The 16,805-nt window shown below is 39.1% G+C and overlaps 1 protein-coding gene across 9 annotated transcripts in view; it reads right to left on the bottom strand.

Annotated features, from left to right (window-relative positions):
* Ncoa1 (nuclear receptor coactivator 1) overlaps nt 1–16,805 on the bottom strand; it is a 249,632-nt gene that overhangs the window by 22,347 nt on the left and 210,480 nt on the right. For all 9 annotated transcript variants that reach the window (XM_026385104.2, XM_026384981.2, XM_026385416.2 and 6 more), the window contains 2 exons: nt 1,730–1,831; nt 413–815 (listed from right to left, as the gene is read on the bottom strand). In XM_026385104.2, coding sequence (XP_026240889.2) covers nt 413–815; nt 1,730–1,831 — 505 coding nt within the window. The remainder of the gene's footprint in view (nt 1–412; nt 816–1,729; nt 1,832–16,805) is intronic.

Here is a 16,805-nt window from a genome sequence, read left to right as displayed (position 1 = left end):
TAAGATACTCTATAGAGATCCATTATCCTTACATAAACTATCAAAAACAAAAATCACACAATAAAAAAACTATAGGCAAATTTTGTCAATTAGCTTTCATTGGAATCCATGAGAAAGTAAAAAAAAAAATAAGAGAAAGTACTTTGTATACAAAATACTAAAAACTTTAGAGTCAGCCAATTCCTTACAAATCCTCTAATTTAATCATCTCAACTATCAAAGAGAGATAAGGCTCAAACCATTCAACCATTTAAGTGACAAGAATCTGAACCTCCTGCCACCATCTTTCCTCTGTAGCACAATGCCTCAATGTCAGTGAGTGGAAATGCATATGAAGCAAGACCTGCACCTATTGGAGTATTAATAGAGGTGTCTTACTTAGAAAAGCAATATACAGTTGTGCTCCTCGTACCTGATCCTGGATACTGGAAGACATTCTGCTGCATCTGAGGGTTGATTCCAGTGCCAAACTGTCCTCCCATGTTTCCTGCCATGCCTCTGTTCACCATGCTGTTTCGGGTGGCCAAGGCTGCATCAGGATTTGCTGCCAGTTGAGAAAATGGGCTGGTAGAAGCAGGCGGGGTTCCTGGATTTGTACCATAGTTTGGTGGGTAGGGGAATTGCTGTGGAGCACCCTGAGGAAGACGGGGGTTCCCCATTTGAACTGGCAGTCCAGATGAGGGAGGGAGGTTGTTCCCAAAGCTTTGTTGCCTCATGAGCATGGCCCTCTGCTGCTGTATAAGCTGCCTCTGTCGGTGCTGCTGACTGTACAACTCCCGCTGACGTTGTGCCAACATTTGCGCATTCAGAGGTGGCTATGAAGGAGGAAAAAAATAACATAATTTAAAAACATTAGTTAGTATTTGAAGCAAAAATATTAAAAAAATGCATGGAAATCAAGTAGGGAGAGACCACTAGATACCACTCAGAAGGCCATCCAATTCTTTTGAAGTTGAAAGTCTCAATGGCTCTGAGTTTATACATGAGTATCTTTAAAATAAATAAAATCTAGAAATGCTCATGGTTTGACTGAACAGAGTATAGAAGGCAATTAAGGCAACTGAGAAATGTGAGTGGGTTTTTATTAGGTTTCAGATCCCATTTATACAGTTTCATATCCAAAGCTTTTTATTACTAGTGCCATTCAGTACAGCAATGAGTTTTCTCCATAGTCATCTGGTATCCCCTAACAATGAATGACACTAACAAAATAACAACAAAACAAAACACAGAACCCTTTGGCTTTGGATCAAATATCAGTTGACTTATTAATTCACTCTAGAAGAAAACTACTATAAACATCATTAAAAGATGAGATGGACATCATTACCCTAAGTACATGTATGAAGACATGAATGGTGTGACTCTACTTTGTGTACAACCAGAGATATGAAAAATTGTGCCCTATATGTATAATATGAAATGTAATGCATTCTGCTGTCATATATAACAAATTAGAATATAAAAAGATGCTCACAGACTATTTTTTTATTTTTTAAAATATTTTTTAGTTGTTGATGTACCTTTATTTTTAATTTATTTATATGTGGTGCTGAGGATCGAACTCAGTGCCTCACACATGCCAGACAAGTGCTCTGCCACTGAGCCACCACCTCAGCCCCTCAAAGGCCATTTTAAAAACACGTTGACACTTCAATATTGCCTGGGCCAGAGAAGTACTACTAATTAGTAGTACATAAGTACTACTAATGTGGCTTCACCACATTACCTGAGGTGTAATTTGTTGCTGCATGCCTGATCTCATGTTGATGCCAACAGGAGCAGTTGCTGCAAACTGATTCAAGATAGCATGTCGGTTTTGGTGTAGCAACTAAGAAAAATGACATAAAGAGAATGACATATTTCCATGTACACATATAGAATAGCTTAATAGAATAACACAAATTTATTATTGATTACTAAAAAGTTTTAGTGTTGCAGGTTCAGTAACATTCTCCTATGTTTATTTGCCATAGGGTAGTAACTATTTACCCCAGAACACTAAATACGGCAAAGCACTTAAAAATAGAACACACACGCAAATGTACATATTTATTGTACTTTTGAAGCATATTAATAGTTGTTTTAGTAAGTTCAATAATGGAGGAAAAGAAAAATTAGCCTTAGATGTTAAAATAAAAAAGCAAGTGCACAATAAGGGCACATTCTGCAAAGGTCTGAAAAACAAACTCTAAGTTGATGTATACTTGAGGAGGGTATTCTCTCTTGGAGGAACTATGCCTGATGGGTACATATTTGGGGAAAATCCAACATGATACTATTAGTTTGAGAGAGTTATGTAAGAAACAAATGGTCTGAGAAAGTGGATTATTTATTTAACTAGAAGAAGTAATTACCAGCATTTCCCAAATTGGTGTTCTAAAGAACATTGTTCTGCAGGATATTAATAGATGTGCCAGGAAAATAGCATGCTGTGCTGTATGAAGTATTGGAAATGATGAGTTACACAAGGTGAAACAGATTTATTTACTGCAGCAATTTTACAAGCCTTTAATTGGCCAAAGCACAGTGTGCATCTCCAAGAAGGGGATATACAATACAACTTATTTATCACAAACCGTTTTTTTTTTTTTTTTTTTTTTTTGGACTTATGTAACTACCAACATCTAAATCCCAGAACAATCTTCTATGGAACATTGGCTTGGAAGATCATTCCAGATCAGGCTAGGTTTTCAGGTTATAGTTATGTCTTAACTTTTTTGGGTAACAAAAAAATTATCCTTTGAAGTGAGATTTCACTGTAAGCAACCTATAGCTTAAAAATTTCTTCCTCAATATGCCTGACAAGAATACAGGCATAGTGGTGCATGCCTGTAATCCCAGTGACTTGGGGGGCTGAAGCAGGAGGATCACAAGTTAGAGGCTAGCCTCAGGAAATTAGTGAGGCCCCTCCCCCCAAAAAAAGAAAGAAAGAAAGAAAAAAGAAAAAGGAAAAAGAAAAGGTCTGGGGATGTAGCTCAGTGTGGTAGAGGGCCCCTGGGTTAAATCCCTACTTAAGAAGAAGACAGAAGAAGAAAGAAGAAAGGAGGAGGTGGGGGAGGCAGAAGGGGAGAGCAGGTGAAGGAGAAAGAAAGGGGAAGAGGAGGATGAGAAGGAGGAGCAAAAGGAAGAGGAAGGAGAAGGAGTAGAAGAGACAATAAACCAGAGAGACAACAGTAATAATATTATTAGTATTAGACTCAAGTGATCTTCCTGCCAAGTAATTGGTACCACAGGCATATATGTATCTCTATATGGTTTTATGTTTATAGGTACTTTACAACTGATAGATTATATAAGATGTATTTTGTTACACTATATGTAAACTTAAAAGCCTATGAAAGGTTTATTAAAGAATCCAAAGAACTATGAACAGTGATTAAATTTCTCATTGCCAAATAGATCAACTTTTAATTCCGGTTTCATTTTTTTTTTCTGACTCTCATTAAATCAGAAACCAAACCCATTTTGGGAAGAAAGTTCATATAATGTAAATATTAAAATTACCATTTTCGAGCAGCCTGCAGCAGGGTCCCGGAGACCCAGGCCAACTGATTCGCGTGGCCTGCCCTGCGGCTACAGAAGGCGTGGCGCCTCAGTGAAGCCATTAATTGGCAAGCAGGGAGTTTAGGGAAGGCCATTAGGTGGAATCCCACCAGCCAAGCCCACACGGACCCTTGGGCCGAGCACGGGTTCTCAGAAGGGGAAGGAAGCGGTACAGTCCCATCCCCCACAGCGGTCACTCCGCCGAGGCAGTCAGCGGCCACCATCCGGGAAAGCTGAAGGATACACCGACACTCTCCTTCAGAGTGCGACATCAAAACAGGTCGGTGTCATTCAGCTCACCCCCCAGACAGCGGGGATTCGCATAAAATCTCTCCTAGGCTTGCCGGGAGAGGGAGTATCAAGTTGAGCCTCCATACAGGCTAGGAGGAAACCAGAGACACCTGACCTCCAACCCCTCCTCCCAGTAGCAGCCAAAAGGAAACCTGGCTAGCCAGCGCTGGGGGAGGGGCAAGCAGAAAAAATCAAAGTGATAGAGTGCCAGGGATCCCAGCAGCCTGCAGCAGGGTCCCGGAGACCCAGGCCAACTGATTCGAGTGGCCTGCCCTGCGGCTACAGAAGGCGTGGCGCCTCAGTGAAGCCATTAATTGGCAAGCAGGGAGGTTAGGGAAGGCCATTAGGTGGAATCCCACCAGCCAAGCCCACACGGACCCTTGGGCCGAGCACGGGTTCTCAGAAGGGGAAGGAAGCGGTACAGTCCCATCCCCCACAGCGGACACTCCGCCGAGGCAGTCAGCGGCCACCATCCGGGAAAGCTGAAGGATACACCGACACTCTCCTTCAGAGTGCGACATCAAAACAGGTCGGTGTCATTCAGCTCACCCCCCAGACAGCGGGGATTCGCATAAAATCTCTCCTAGGCTTGCCGGGAGAGGGAGTATCAAGCTGAGCCTCCATACAGGCTAGGGGGAAACCAGAGACACCTGACCTCCAACCCCTCCTCCCAGTAGCAGCCAAAAGGAATCCTGGCTAGCCAGCGCTGGGGGAGGGGCAAGCAGAAAAAATCAAAGTGATAGAGGGCCAGGGATCCCAGCAGCCTGCAGCAGGGTCCCGGAGACCCAGGCCAACTGATTCGCGTGGCCTGCCCTGCGGCTACAGAAGGCGTGGCGCCTCAGTGAAGCCATTAATTGGCAAGCAGGGAGTTTAGGGAAGGCCATTAGGTGGAATCCCACCAGCCAAGCCCACACGGACCCTTGGGCCGAGCACGGGTTCTCAGAAGGGGAAGGAAGCGGTACAGTCCCATCCCCCACAGCGGTCACTCCGCCGAGGCAGTCAGCGGCCACCATCCGGGAAAGCTGAAGGATACACCGACACTCTCCTTCAGAGTGCGACATCAAAACAGGTCGGTGTCATTCAGCTCACCCCCCAGACAGCGGGGATTCGCATAAAATCTCTCCTAGGCTTGCCGGGAGAGGGAGTATCAAGCTGAGCCTCCATACAGGCTAGGGGGAAACCAGAGACACCTGACCTCCAACCCCTCCTCCCAGTAGCAGCCAAAAGGAAACCTGGCTAGCCAGCGCTGGGGGAGGGGCAAGCAGAAAAAATCAAAGTGATAGAGTGCCAGGGATCCCAGCACCCTGCAGCAGGATACACCACCACTCTCCTTCAGAGCGCAACATCAAAACAGCGGACACTCCATCCAGGCAGTCAGCGGCCACCATCCGGGAAAGCTGAAGAATACACCACCACTCTCCAACAGCTTGCAACATCAAAACAGCCAGCAGCAGGACCCCGGAGATCCAGGCCAACTGATTCGCGCGGCCTGCCCCGCAGCTACAGAAGGCGTGGCGCCTCAGAGAAGCCATTAATTAGCAAGCAGGGAGGTTAGGGACTGCCATTAGGTGGAATCCCGCCAGCCAAGCCCACCGCCCACGCCCGGAACAGGCCCAGCGTCCTGCCAGCATTGTAGTCACGACACCCCAATTGGAATAGGGACAGAGCAGAGCCGCCTTCCACTCCCGGAACAGGCCCAGAGAGCCGCCAGCGTGGTAGACACGTCACCCCAATAGGAGTAGGGGCACAGCCGCCGCCCGCACCTGCAAGGGAGACTTTTCAAGTATACAAGAGCAACATAAATAAATAGGGGGTAAATTTCAAAACACAACAGTTGCACCAAGCAGAAAGAAACGCGAGCAGTATGAAAAGACAAGGAAAGAAAGGACCACAAGCAATGCAGGTCAACTCAACTTTAGAAGAGGTAATAGCTGCAACAGATGGAATATCAGATAAAGAGTTCAGGATATATATGCTTCAGATGATCTGGAGTCTCAAGGAAGACATGAGACAGCAAAATCAGACAGTGAAAGATCACATTGACAAACAAATCCAGGAAGTAAAAGATCAATTTCACAGGGAGATAGAGGTAATAAAAAACAAACAAATTGAAATTCTAGAAATGCAGGAAACAATAAACCAACTTAAAAACTCAATTGAGAATACTACCAGCAGAGTAGATCACTTAGAAGAGAGAACATCAGACAATGAAGACAAAGTATTTCAACTGGAAAAGAACATAGACAGCTCAGCAAGTCTGCTAAGAAACCATGAGCAGAACATCCAAGAATTATGGGACAATATCAAAAGACCAAATTTAAGAGTCATTGGGATACAGGAAGGCACAGAGCTCCATTCCAAAGGAATAAACAGTCTATTCAGTGAAATAATAGGAGAAAACTTCCCAGAATTGAAGATTGAGACAGAATCCCAAATCCTAGAAGCCTACAGGACGCCGAATGTGCAAAATCATAAGAGATCCACACCTAGACACATTATAATGAAGATGTCCAACATACAGAATAAGGAGAGAATTTTAAAAGCTGCAAGAGAAAGAAAGCAGATTACATTTAGGGGTAAACCAATCAGGATAACAGCTGATCTCTCAACACAGACTCTGAAAGCTAGAAGATCCTGGAATAACATATTTCAAACACTGAAAGACAATGGGCTCCAACCAAGAATCGTGTATCCGGCGAAATTAAGCTTCAGGTTAGAAGATGAAATTAAAACCTTCCACAATAAACAAAAGTTAAAAGAATTCGCAGCTAGAAAACCATCTCTTCAAAAAATCCTTGGCAAAACATTACAGGAAGAGGAAATGGAAAACAACATTGAAAACCAACAATGGGAGGTAGGACAGTAAAGGGGGGAAAGTAGTCAAAGAGGATAACAAATCAGGTTTAGTAACATCAATAAACAAATATGGATAGAAGAACAAACCATATCTCAATAATAACCCTAAATGTTAATGGCTTAAACTCACCAATTAAGAGACACAGGCTAGTAGAATGGATCAAAAAACAAGACCCAACAATATGCTGTCTACAGGAGACGCATTTGATAGGAAAAGATATACATAGACTGAAGGTGAAAGGTTGGGAAAAATCATATCACTCATATGGACCGCGGAAACAAGCAGGAGTGTCCATACTCATATCTAATAAAATAGATTTCAAGCCAAAGCTAATCAAAAGGGATATAGAAGGACACTTCATACTGCTCAAGGGAACCATACACCAACAAGACATAACAATCATAAATATATATGCCCCAAATAATGGTGCAGCTGTATTCATCAAGCAAACTCTTCTCAAGTTCAAGAGTCTAATAGACCAACATACAATAATCATGGGAGACTTCAACACACCTCTCTCACCACTGGACAGATCTTCCAAACAAAAGTTAAATAAGGAAACTATAGAACTCAATAACACAATTAACAACCTAGACTTAATTGACATATATAGACTATACCACCCAACATCAAGTAGCTACACTTTTTTCTCAGCAGCACATGGAACCTTCTCAAAAATAGACCATATACTATGTCACAGGGCAACTCTTAGACAATACAAAGGGGTAGAGATAATACCATGCATCTTATCTGATCATAATGGAATGAAACTGAAAATCAATGATAAAAGAAGTAAGGAAAAATCAAGCATCACCTGGAGAATGAACAATAGGTTGCTGAGTGATCAATGGGTTTTAGAAGACATCAAGGAGGAAATTAAAAAATTCCTAGAGTTAAATGAAAACACAGACACAACATATCGGAATCTATGGGACACATCGAAAGCAGTTCTAAGAGGAAAATTCATTGCTTGGAGTTCATTCCTCAAAAAAAGAAAAAACCAACAAATAAATGATCTCATACTTCATCTCAAAATCCTAGAAAAAGAAGAGCAAAACAACAGCAAAAGAAGTAGAAGGCAAGAAATAATTAAAATCAGAGCTGAAATTAATGAAATTGAAACAAAAGAAACAATTGAAAAAATTGACAAAACTAAAAGCTGGTTCTTTGAAAAAATAAATAAAATTGACAGACCCTTAGCCATGCTAACGAACAGAAGAAGAGAGAGAACCCAAATTACTAGCATACGGGATGAAAAAGGCAATATCACAACAGACACTTCAGAAATACAGAAGATAATCAGAAATTACTTTGAATCCTTATACTCCAATAAAATAGAAGATAGTGAAGGCATAGATAAATTCCTTGAGTCTTATGATCTGCCCAGATTGAGCCAGGAGGATATAGACAACCTAAACAGACCAATAACAATAGAGGAAATAGAAGAAACCATCAAAAGACTACCAACTAAGAAAAGCCCAGGACCGGATGGGTATACAGCAGAGTTTTACAAAACCTTTAAAGAGGAACTAACACCAATACTTTTCAAGCTATTTCAGGAAATAGAAAAAGAGGGAGAACTTCCAAATTCATTCTACGAGGCCAACATCACCCTGATTCCGAAACCAGACAAAGACACATCAAAGAAGGAAAACTACAGACCAATATCTCTAATGAACCTTGACGCAAAAATCCTCAATAAAATTCTGGCGAATCGGATTCAAATACATATCAAAAAAATTATACATCATGATCAAGTAGGATTCATCCCTGGGATGCAAGGCTGGTTCAATATACGGAAATCAATAAATGTTATTCACCACATCAATAGACTTAAAAATAAGAACCATATGATCATCTCAATAGATGCAGAAAAAGCATTCGACAAAGTACAGCATCCCTTTATGTTCAAAACGCTAGAAAAATTAGGGATAACAGGATCATACCTCAACATTGTAAAAGCAATCTATGATAAGCCACAGGCCAGCATCATTCTGAATGGAGAAAAATTGAAGGCATTCCCTCTAAGATCTGGTACAAGACAGGGATGCCCTCTCTCACCACTTCTGTTCAACATAGTCCTCGAAACACTGGCCAGAGCAATTAGACAGTCAAAAGAAATTAAAGGCATAAAAATAGGAAAAGAAGAACTTAAATTATCACTATTTGCAGATGATATGATTCTATACCTAGCAGACCCAAAAGGGTCTACAAAGAAGCTATTAGAGCTAATAAATGAATTCAGCAAAGTGGCAGGATATAAGATCAACACGCATAAATCAAAGGCATTCCTGTATATCAGCGACAAATCCTCTGAAACGGAAATGAGGACAACTACTCCATTCACAATATCCCCCCCAAAAATAAAATACTTGGGAATCAACCTAACAAAAGAGGTGAAAGATTTATACAATGAAAATTACAGAACCCTAAAGAAAGACATAGAAGAAGACCTTAGAAGATGGAAAAACATACCCTGCTCATGGATAGGCAGAACTAACATCATCAAAATGGCGATATTACCAAAAGTTCTCTATAAGTTCAATGCAATGCCAATCAAAATCCCAACAGCATATCTTGTAGAAATAGATAAAAGAATCATGAAATTCATATGGAATAATAAAAGACCCAGAATAGCAAAAACAATACTAAGCAGGAAGTGTGAATCAGGTGGTATAGCAATACCAGACTTCAAACTATACTACAGAGCAATAGTAACAAAAACAGCATGGTACTGGTACCAAAACAGGCGGGTGGACCAATGGTACAGAATAGAGGACACAGTAACCAATCCACAAAACTACAACTATCTTATTTTTGATAAAGGGGCTAAAAGCATGCAATGGAGGAAGGATAGCATCTTCAACAAATGGTGCTGGGAAAACTGGAAATCCATTTGCACCAAAATGAATCTGAATCCCTATCTCTCGCCGTGCACAAAAGTTAACTCAAAATGGATCAAGGAGCTTGATATTAAATCAGAGACACGGCATCTGATAGAAGAAAAAGTTGGTTATGATCTACACGCTGTGGGATCGGGCTCCAAATTCCTCAATAGGACACCCATAGCGCTAGAGTTAACAAATAGAATCAACAAATGGGACTTACTCAAACTAAAAAGTTTTTTCTCAGCAAAAGAAACAATAAGAGAGATAAATAGGGAGCCTACATCCTGGGAACAAATCTTTACTCCACACACTTCAGATAGAGCCCTAATAACCAGAATATACAAAGAACTCAAAAAATTAGACAATAAGATAACAAATAACCCAATCAATAAATGGGCCAAGGACCTGAACAGACACTTCTCAGAGGAGGACATACAATCAATCAACAAGTACATGAAAAAATGCTCACCATCGCTAGCAGTCAGAGAAATGCAAATCAAAACTACCCTAAGATACCATCTCACTCCAGTCAGACTGGCAGCCATTAGGAAGTCAAACAACAATAAGTGCTGGAGAGGATGCGGGGAAAAGGGCACTCTTGTTCATTGCTGGTGGGACTGCAAATTGGTGCAGCCAATTTGGAAAGCAGTATGGAGATTTCTCGGAAAGCTGGGAATGGAACCACCATTTGACCCAGCTATTCCCCTTCTCGGTCTATTCCCTAAAGCCCTAACAAGAGCATGCTACAGGGACACTGCTACATCGATGTTCATAGCAGCTCAATTCACGATAGCAAGACTGTGGAACCAGCCTAGATGCCCCTCAATAGATGAATGGATAAAAAAAATGTGGCATTTATACACTATGGAGTATTACTCTGCATTAAAAAATGACAAAATTATAGAATTTGGAGGGAAATGGATGGCATTAGAGCAGATTATGCTAAGTGAAGCTAGTCAATCTTTAAAAAACAAATACCAAATGACTCCTTTGATATAAGGGGTGTAAACAAGGACAGGGTAGGGACGAAGAGCTTGAGAAGAATATTTACAGTAAACAGGGATGAGAGGTGGGAGGGAAAGGGAGTGAGAAGGGAAATTGCATGGAAATGGAAGGCGATCCTCAGGGTTATACAAAATGTCATATAAGAGGTAAGGAGGGGTAAGTCAAGAGAATACAAATGGAAGACATGATTTACAGTAGAAGGGGTAGAGAGAGAAAAGGGGAGGGGAGGGGAGGGGAGGGGAGGGGAGGGGGGATAGTAGACAATAGGACAGACAGCAGAATACATCAGACACTAGAAAGGCAATATGTCAATCAATGGAAGGGTAACTGATGTGATACAGCAATTTGTATACGGGGTAAAAGCGGGAGTTCATAATCCACTTGAATCAAACCGTGTAATATGATGTATTAAGAACTATGTAATGTTATGAACGACCATTAAAAAAAAAAAAAAAAAAAAAAGAAAAAAAAACAGAAAAAAAACAGAAAAAAAAAATAAAAAATAAAATGTCAAAAAAAAAAATTACCATTTTCAGGTATTGTAGAATAGTATAAAACATTCACATTCATTTAAAAAAATCAAGATGACAAAAAAAAAAGGTCAAAGGGACCTTTAAAACTTACACATTTCCTAAACTCAAAAGACCACTGATATGTTTAAATAAACCAATTAATTTTATAAAGATTTACTGAAACATTCTCTATATTCTGGATACTATATAAAGCTTGGAGGGTAACAAGGTAAGCAAATCCCCATCTTCTGGAACTCTCTGCTGAGTGGCAGAGATTAGCACACAATACTGTGATGCATAGTGTGATACCTGCACACGTGAGGCTATCTATAGCAGCACAGAAGGAGCAACCCAAGACATCCTTTTCTGCAACACTAAAGGACAACTATCTAGCTTAGAGGTTTTCAACCAGGGATGATTCTGCCCCCTTCAGGGATAATTTCTGTCCTATTCAGACATTTGGCAAGGTCTGAAGACATTTTTGGTTGATCTCTAGTGGCAGAGGCCAGGGATGCTATTAAACAATATTCAAGGACAGTCCCCACAAAACAATAATTATTCAGCCCAAGATGTTAAAAGTGCTGAGGTTGAAAACCCTGATCCAGCCATGGCACAAATTCTTGCCAAGACAAAATGTTTTTTAAAGTAGCATATATTCTACCTGGACACAGTGGCACATGCCTGTAGTCACAAGCTACAGGAGAAGCTGAAGCAAGAAGAACACCTTGTGTTCAGGAGTTCAGGACCAGCCTGGGCAACACAGCAAGACCTCATTAAAAAAAAAAAAAAATAGAAAAAAGAAAAAGAAAAGGAAAGAAAGAAGAAGAAAAAGGGGAGAGGGGAGAAAGGAGGGAGAGAAATAGCCTATTTGCTATTTGGTACTGGGGATTGGACCCAGGGCACTTTATCACTAAGCTACGTCCCCTTCCCTTTTTTATTTTGTGGCAAGTCTTGCTAAGTTGCTGAGGTGAGGCTGGCCTCAAACTTGTTATCCTCACTTCAATCTCCTCAATTGCTGGGTTATAGGCAAGTGTCAATAAGTAGCTATTCTCTTAACAGGAAATTTTTTATTACACAAAGCTTGGAGGTGAAATCTGCTTCCCTGTATTTTCTGCCTTCGGTCCTACTTCTATTTTCTGGTCACTTCTATTTTCTTCTATTCTCTACAATATACAAAGGATTATCAGTGATGGTTCTTTTATGAGATCCATGCCTTTCTTCGGTACCCAACGCATCAGGACTAGACTTGTTTTAAGATGACTAAAAATACCATATTTTAAAAAATCTGTTTTAGTTGTTACTCCTTCTTTATATTATTCTTCTCTTGGTAGTAATGAAGACCATGTTCTTTGCTAGAGAATGATAAAACAAAACTGGAGCAGAAAAATATTTTTTTGTATGTGTGTCTGGGCCAGTATTGTGTTGTCTTCTGCAAGTAGCAAGTCTACCTATCTTTGTTGCTGTCGTTTTCCCAAAGTAGAACTTTAGAAGTCTTTAATTGGTATTAGGGACATATTTCTTGGTCTTTGCCCATTGGAGGTAGAGGCAGTACCTACACCTAAGGCTTATAAATGTGTATTACTTCTTAATCACTAGTTCCTTTTTTTTTTTTTTTTTTTTGCTGTTTTTTAAAGTCTCAACAAATATAGCTCAACTGGTTTCCTAGGATGTCTTTCATTTCTCTCCCCTCAGTTAGGGATTATTCATAAATGTACAATCACATTTAAAATTTTAGAATTTTTTTTAACCCTTGGGTACCATATTCTAGTTAATGAGATACACTTAGGGCCAAGAAATCAGTTATTTTTATATTATTTATTTATTGTTTTTCAGTATTAGAGATTGACTCCTTGGGCTGCTAGCACTGAGCTAAACTCTTTTTACTTTTTTATTTTGAGACAGGGTCTTGTCAAGCTGTCAAGGCTGATTCTGAACTTGCAATCTTGTGATCCTCTTGCCTTAGCCTCCTGAGTAGCTGAGATTGCAGGTGTTCACCTCTGTATGTGGTGTGTGTGTATACATATGTGCATATATATATTTTAGTTGTAGATGGACAAAATAGCTTTATTTAAATTAATTAATTTATTATGTGTTGCTGAGGAATGAACCCAGTGCCTCATGCATATGAGGCAAATATTCCACACTGAGCTACAACCCGCCCCATATATATTTTTTAATTAAAATTTTTTTCAGGGGCTGGGGTTGTGGCTCATAAGCATTTGCCTTGCACATGTGAGGCGCTGAGTTTGATCCTCAGCACCACATAAAATAAATAAATTAGTAAAACAAAGGTACTATGTCCATGTTCAACTAAAGAAATTTCAAAAAAAATTTCCATATCCATTTTTAATATATATTTAGTTGTAGGTGGACACAGTACTTTTATTTTATTTTTACGTGGTGCTGAGGATCGAACCCAGTGCTTCACGCATGCCAGTCAAGCACTCTACCACTGAGCCCCAGCCCCAGCACTCCAATCTATTTTTAAACCAATCTCTTTAAAATCCACTAAAAAGAAACAAAGTATTTTAGATATGAGTAATCCCCTTTTTTTTCTCTTTGCTTATCAATAGGTACTAATGCTAATGCTAAGTTTTTACCTAAGAGATGCTTACAGTCTCCTGTGTATAGGAAAAGGAAGGAGAGGCTATGACCAGCAAGTAAAGAGATGACATCAATCCAACAAGGTAAGTGTATTATGAACATCACATTATGAACCTGATATTTTCTATATACTACTCTTTGATCAGTTATGTGGACTTTCAAATATCTTCTCTAAGTCTGTGGTTTATCTTTTAACTTTGTTTATGGTGTCTTGTCTTATAAATTTTAAATTTTATTGCAGCCATTAACCTTTTCTTGTATGTCTTTTTTTAAGAGGCCACAGAGGTACTCTTATATTCCCATTCAGGTCATTAAAACACCTAGAGTTTATTTTTGTGTATCATACATGAGAAAGACCTAATTTATCACATTTTTGCATTTATTACATAGGTATTCTCTTTCCACTAACTGCCACCTCCTCTGCCCCTAAGTGAGTCTTTTTATGTCTGGATGTGCTTCTGGGCTCTCTATATGTTCTAATCATAGAACTTTCTATCCTTATGCCAGTTCCACATTGTTTTACTTCTCTTGCTTGATATCTGATAGAGAAAGTTTACCTTCACTCTTCTTCAAGATTGTATTGATGCTTCTAAAATAAATTTAGCATTTATTTGTGAAATTCCATGCTGAGATTTTATAGGAGATCCAATGAGTTTACTGATTAATTTTGGAATGACTGCCATCTCTATAATAGTTTTCCAATTCATAATTACCTTTTATTTGTATCTTAATTTTAAATTATGATTCATAATTTTCTAAGTTTTACACATTGCGACTATATTTTAAAATTATATTTTCTAATTGGTTGCAGCTAGTAAAAAATATTGCCATTAATTTCCATTTCTTGTTCTTTTATCTAAACACTTTGCTGAATTTCTCTATTGTTCTAAGTTCCCTGTAGTTTCTCTTAGATTTTCTACATCAGCAGTCATTATTTGCATATAATTTTGAGAAAGTTTTTCTATCTATATTTCCAAATGACTACTTCCTTTTTATTTTGTGTACTCTGGTATGAGCCACTGAAAATATGGTAAGAGAAAGGGCAGATGGACCATCTAAGTTCATCACTTAAACCTATGACTATAACTATATAATAACTATAATTCATTGATTTTGTCAGGTACTATATAACTCCTGACAATAGCTGTTACTCTCCCTTTCTTCCCTGAGGACAGAATAGGATTCTGTTTATTAGATGATCATCTACATCACATGATTCAAGCAAGGGGAAATCCATGAATACTCTTAAATCAGTTTTTCCCAGGAGCTGGTTAAGGGTATGTAATGTGATTCAATTCTGGTTCACCAGGCATGTGAAGTCTTTTATTTATCCCTTTCCTTTTTTATGGGGGTGGGGGTGTGAAGTGGATTGGGAAAAAAGCCTTTTGAAAAAAAGAGATGCTTCTGAAAGCTATAGACAGGAAAGAAGAATCTGTTTTCTCCTGTTAGATATAATTTTGATTGTATGTGATATTTGTAACCAGGATTACAGAGCAAAAGGATAAAAAGAACTTGGGTCCCTGATAACATACCTGGAACTCCTCTATTGTGAATTGTTTTAATATTTGAGTCAGAATATTTTCTTTATTGTTTCACTACTATGAATTGATCTTTTATCTCTATTTGTTGCTAAAAGCCTCTTAACTGAGATACTGACTCAGATAAGCCTTGATCAGACCTGTTTACAGTCAGCCTGTAAGAGGATACATATGCAAAACCCCTAGTACCTGTAGTATAAGTGGAGCTGAAAAGAGCAAGAAATTAAGGCCTAGAACCCAAAGAGGAGGCCCAAATGATGTGGTTTGTTAGGCAGCAGAGTTATTGTCTTATTTGGCAGTATTAAGTTGTTTTTGTATACTGACATTTCTAGGGAACTAAACAAAATGAGCTAAAAATTCTGTATTTCTTCAACTTGGAGGATACTTCACTCTCTTGGGCCACCAAGGCCACCAAACTTTGGACAATCCTCCAGGAGATTTAAAGGAAGCAAAGAGCAGCAGCAATCTCTTGGCATCCTTATCTCAGGTATGTCCTTTGGAAGCCAATCTGCTGATCAGCTACTTTACAAATGAATGGAAGCAAAACAATTTTTTCCCTCTTAACTGAATATAAATCATCATTTTATTCATTCATGAATCTGACCTCAATCTTTGGCCTGGCTTCCTTGCTGAACCTTAAACTTTAATCAGTATATACAGGACTTCAGCTGTAAAATGAGGAAATCAGCATACCTACACGTTCCTCTACCTTTTAACTTTAGCATTTAATCACAAGCTGCTTGCAGTATGATCTGACTTTTTCAGTAGGTATGTTTTCGAGGTCCCTACGGTTGCTTGTATCTTTTACTTTTTGTATTCCTCATGGTATCTAGCATGACCCTCCTAAATATATTTAGCAAAAAAATTAAGTATGGAGAAGGTATTTTATTATTGTGTTCTCTATCAGAAAAATGAATTGCGGGCTGGGGCTGTGGCTCAGTGGTAAAGTGCTTGTCTAGCATTCGTGAGGCACTGGGTTCGATCCTCAGCACCACGTAAAAATGAAATAGAGATATTGTGTGCCCACCTACAACTAAAAAAATTAATATATATTAAAAAATAAATTGCAAGCTGTAACAAGAAGTGGTGTATCTTCAACTAATTCCTCAAATCATATTATGACTCCATCTCTTTATTTCTCTTTTGTTTCTTCCCTTAATTCTTCTTTGAGCACCCAGCATTTTGAAAATTATTTCTTTGTTATTCTATCATTTAGGAATTTTCCCCGTCTTGTATCTCCCTTTCTCTTATTCTCTTCCACCACTTTCCTCTCTTTAGGTAGAGTGGGCACATTTACATTCTTTACTCCTTTTAACCCATATAACTATCTATGAGGTAAAGAAATTATTTATTAGACTGTTTTTATAGACAAGGAATCAGAGTCTTTAAAAGAGCAAACAATTTGATGAAAGCTAACCACTTAAGTTTAGAACTAGGGCTTGAAATCAGAGATGACTTTTTTTTTTTTTGGTGTATGTGGTTTTTATTTCAAATATTTGTTAAATATTTATTCCTTTGGACATCATTATTATTCCTTGGGACAAGAGCAAAGATCACCCCTTCC

This window comes from Urocitellus parryii, chromosome 12 (genome assembly GCF_045843805.1).
Source record: "Urocitellus parryii isolate mUroPar1 chromosome 12, mUroPar1.hap1, whole genome shotgun sequence".
Classification (NCBI taxonomy): domain Eukaryota; kingdom Metazoa; phylum Chordata; class Mammalia; order Rodentia; family Sciuridae; genus Urocitellus; species Urocitellus parryii.
This window is presented reverse-complemented; position numbering and strand designations above follow the sequence as displayed.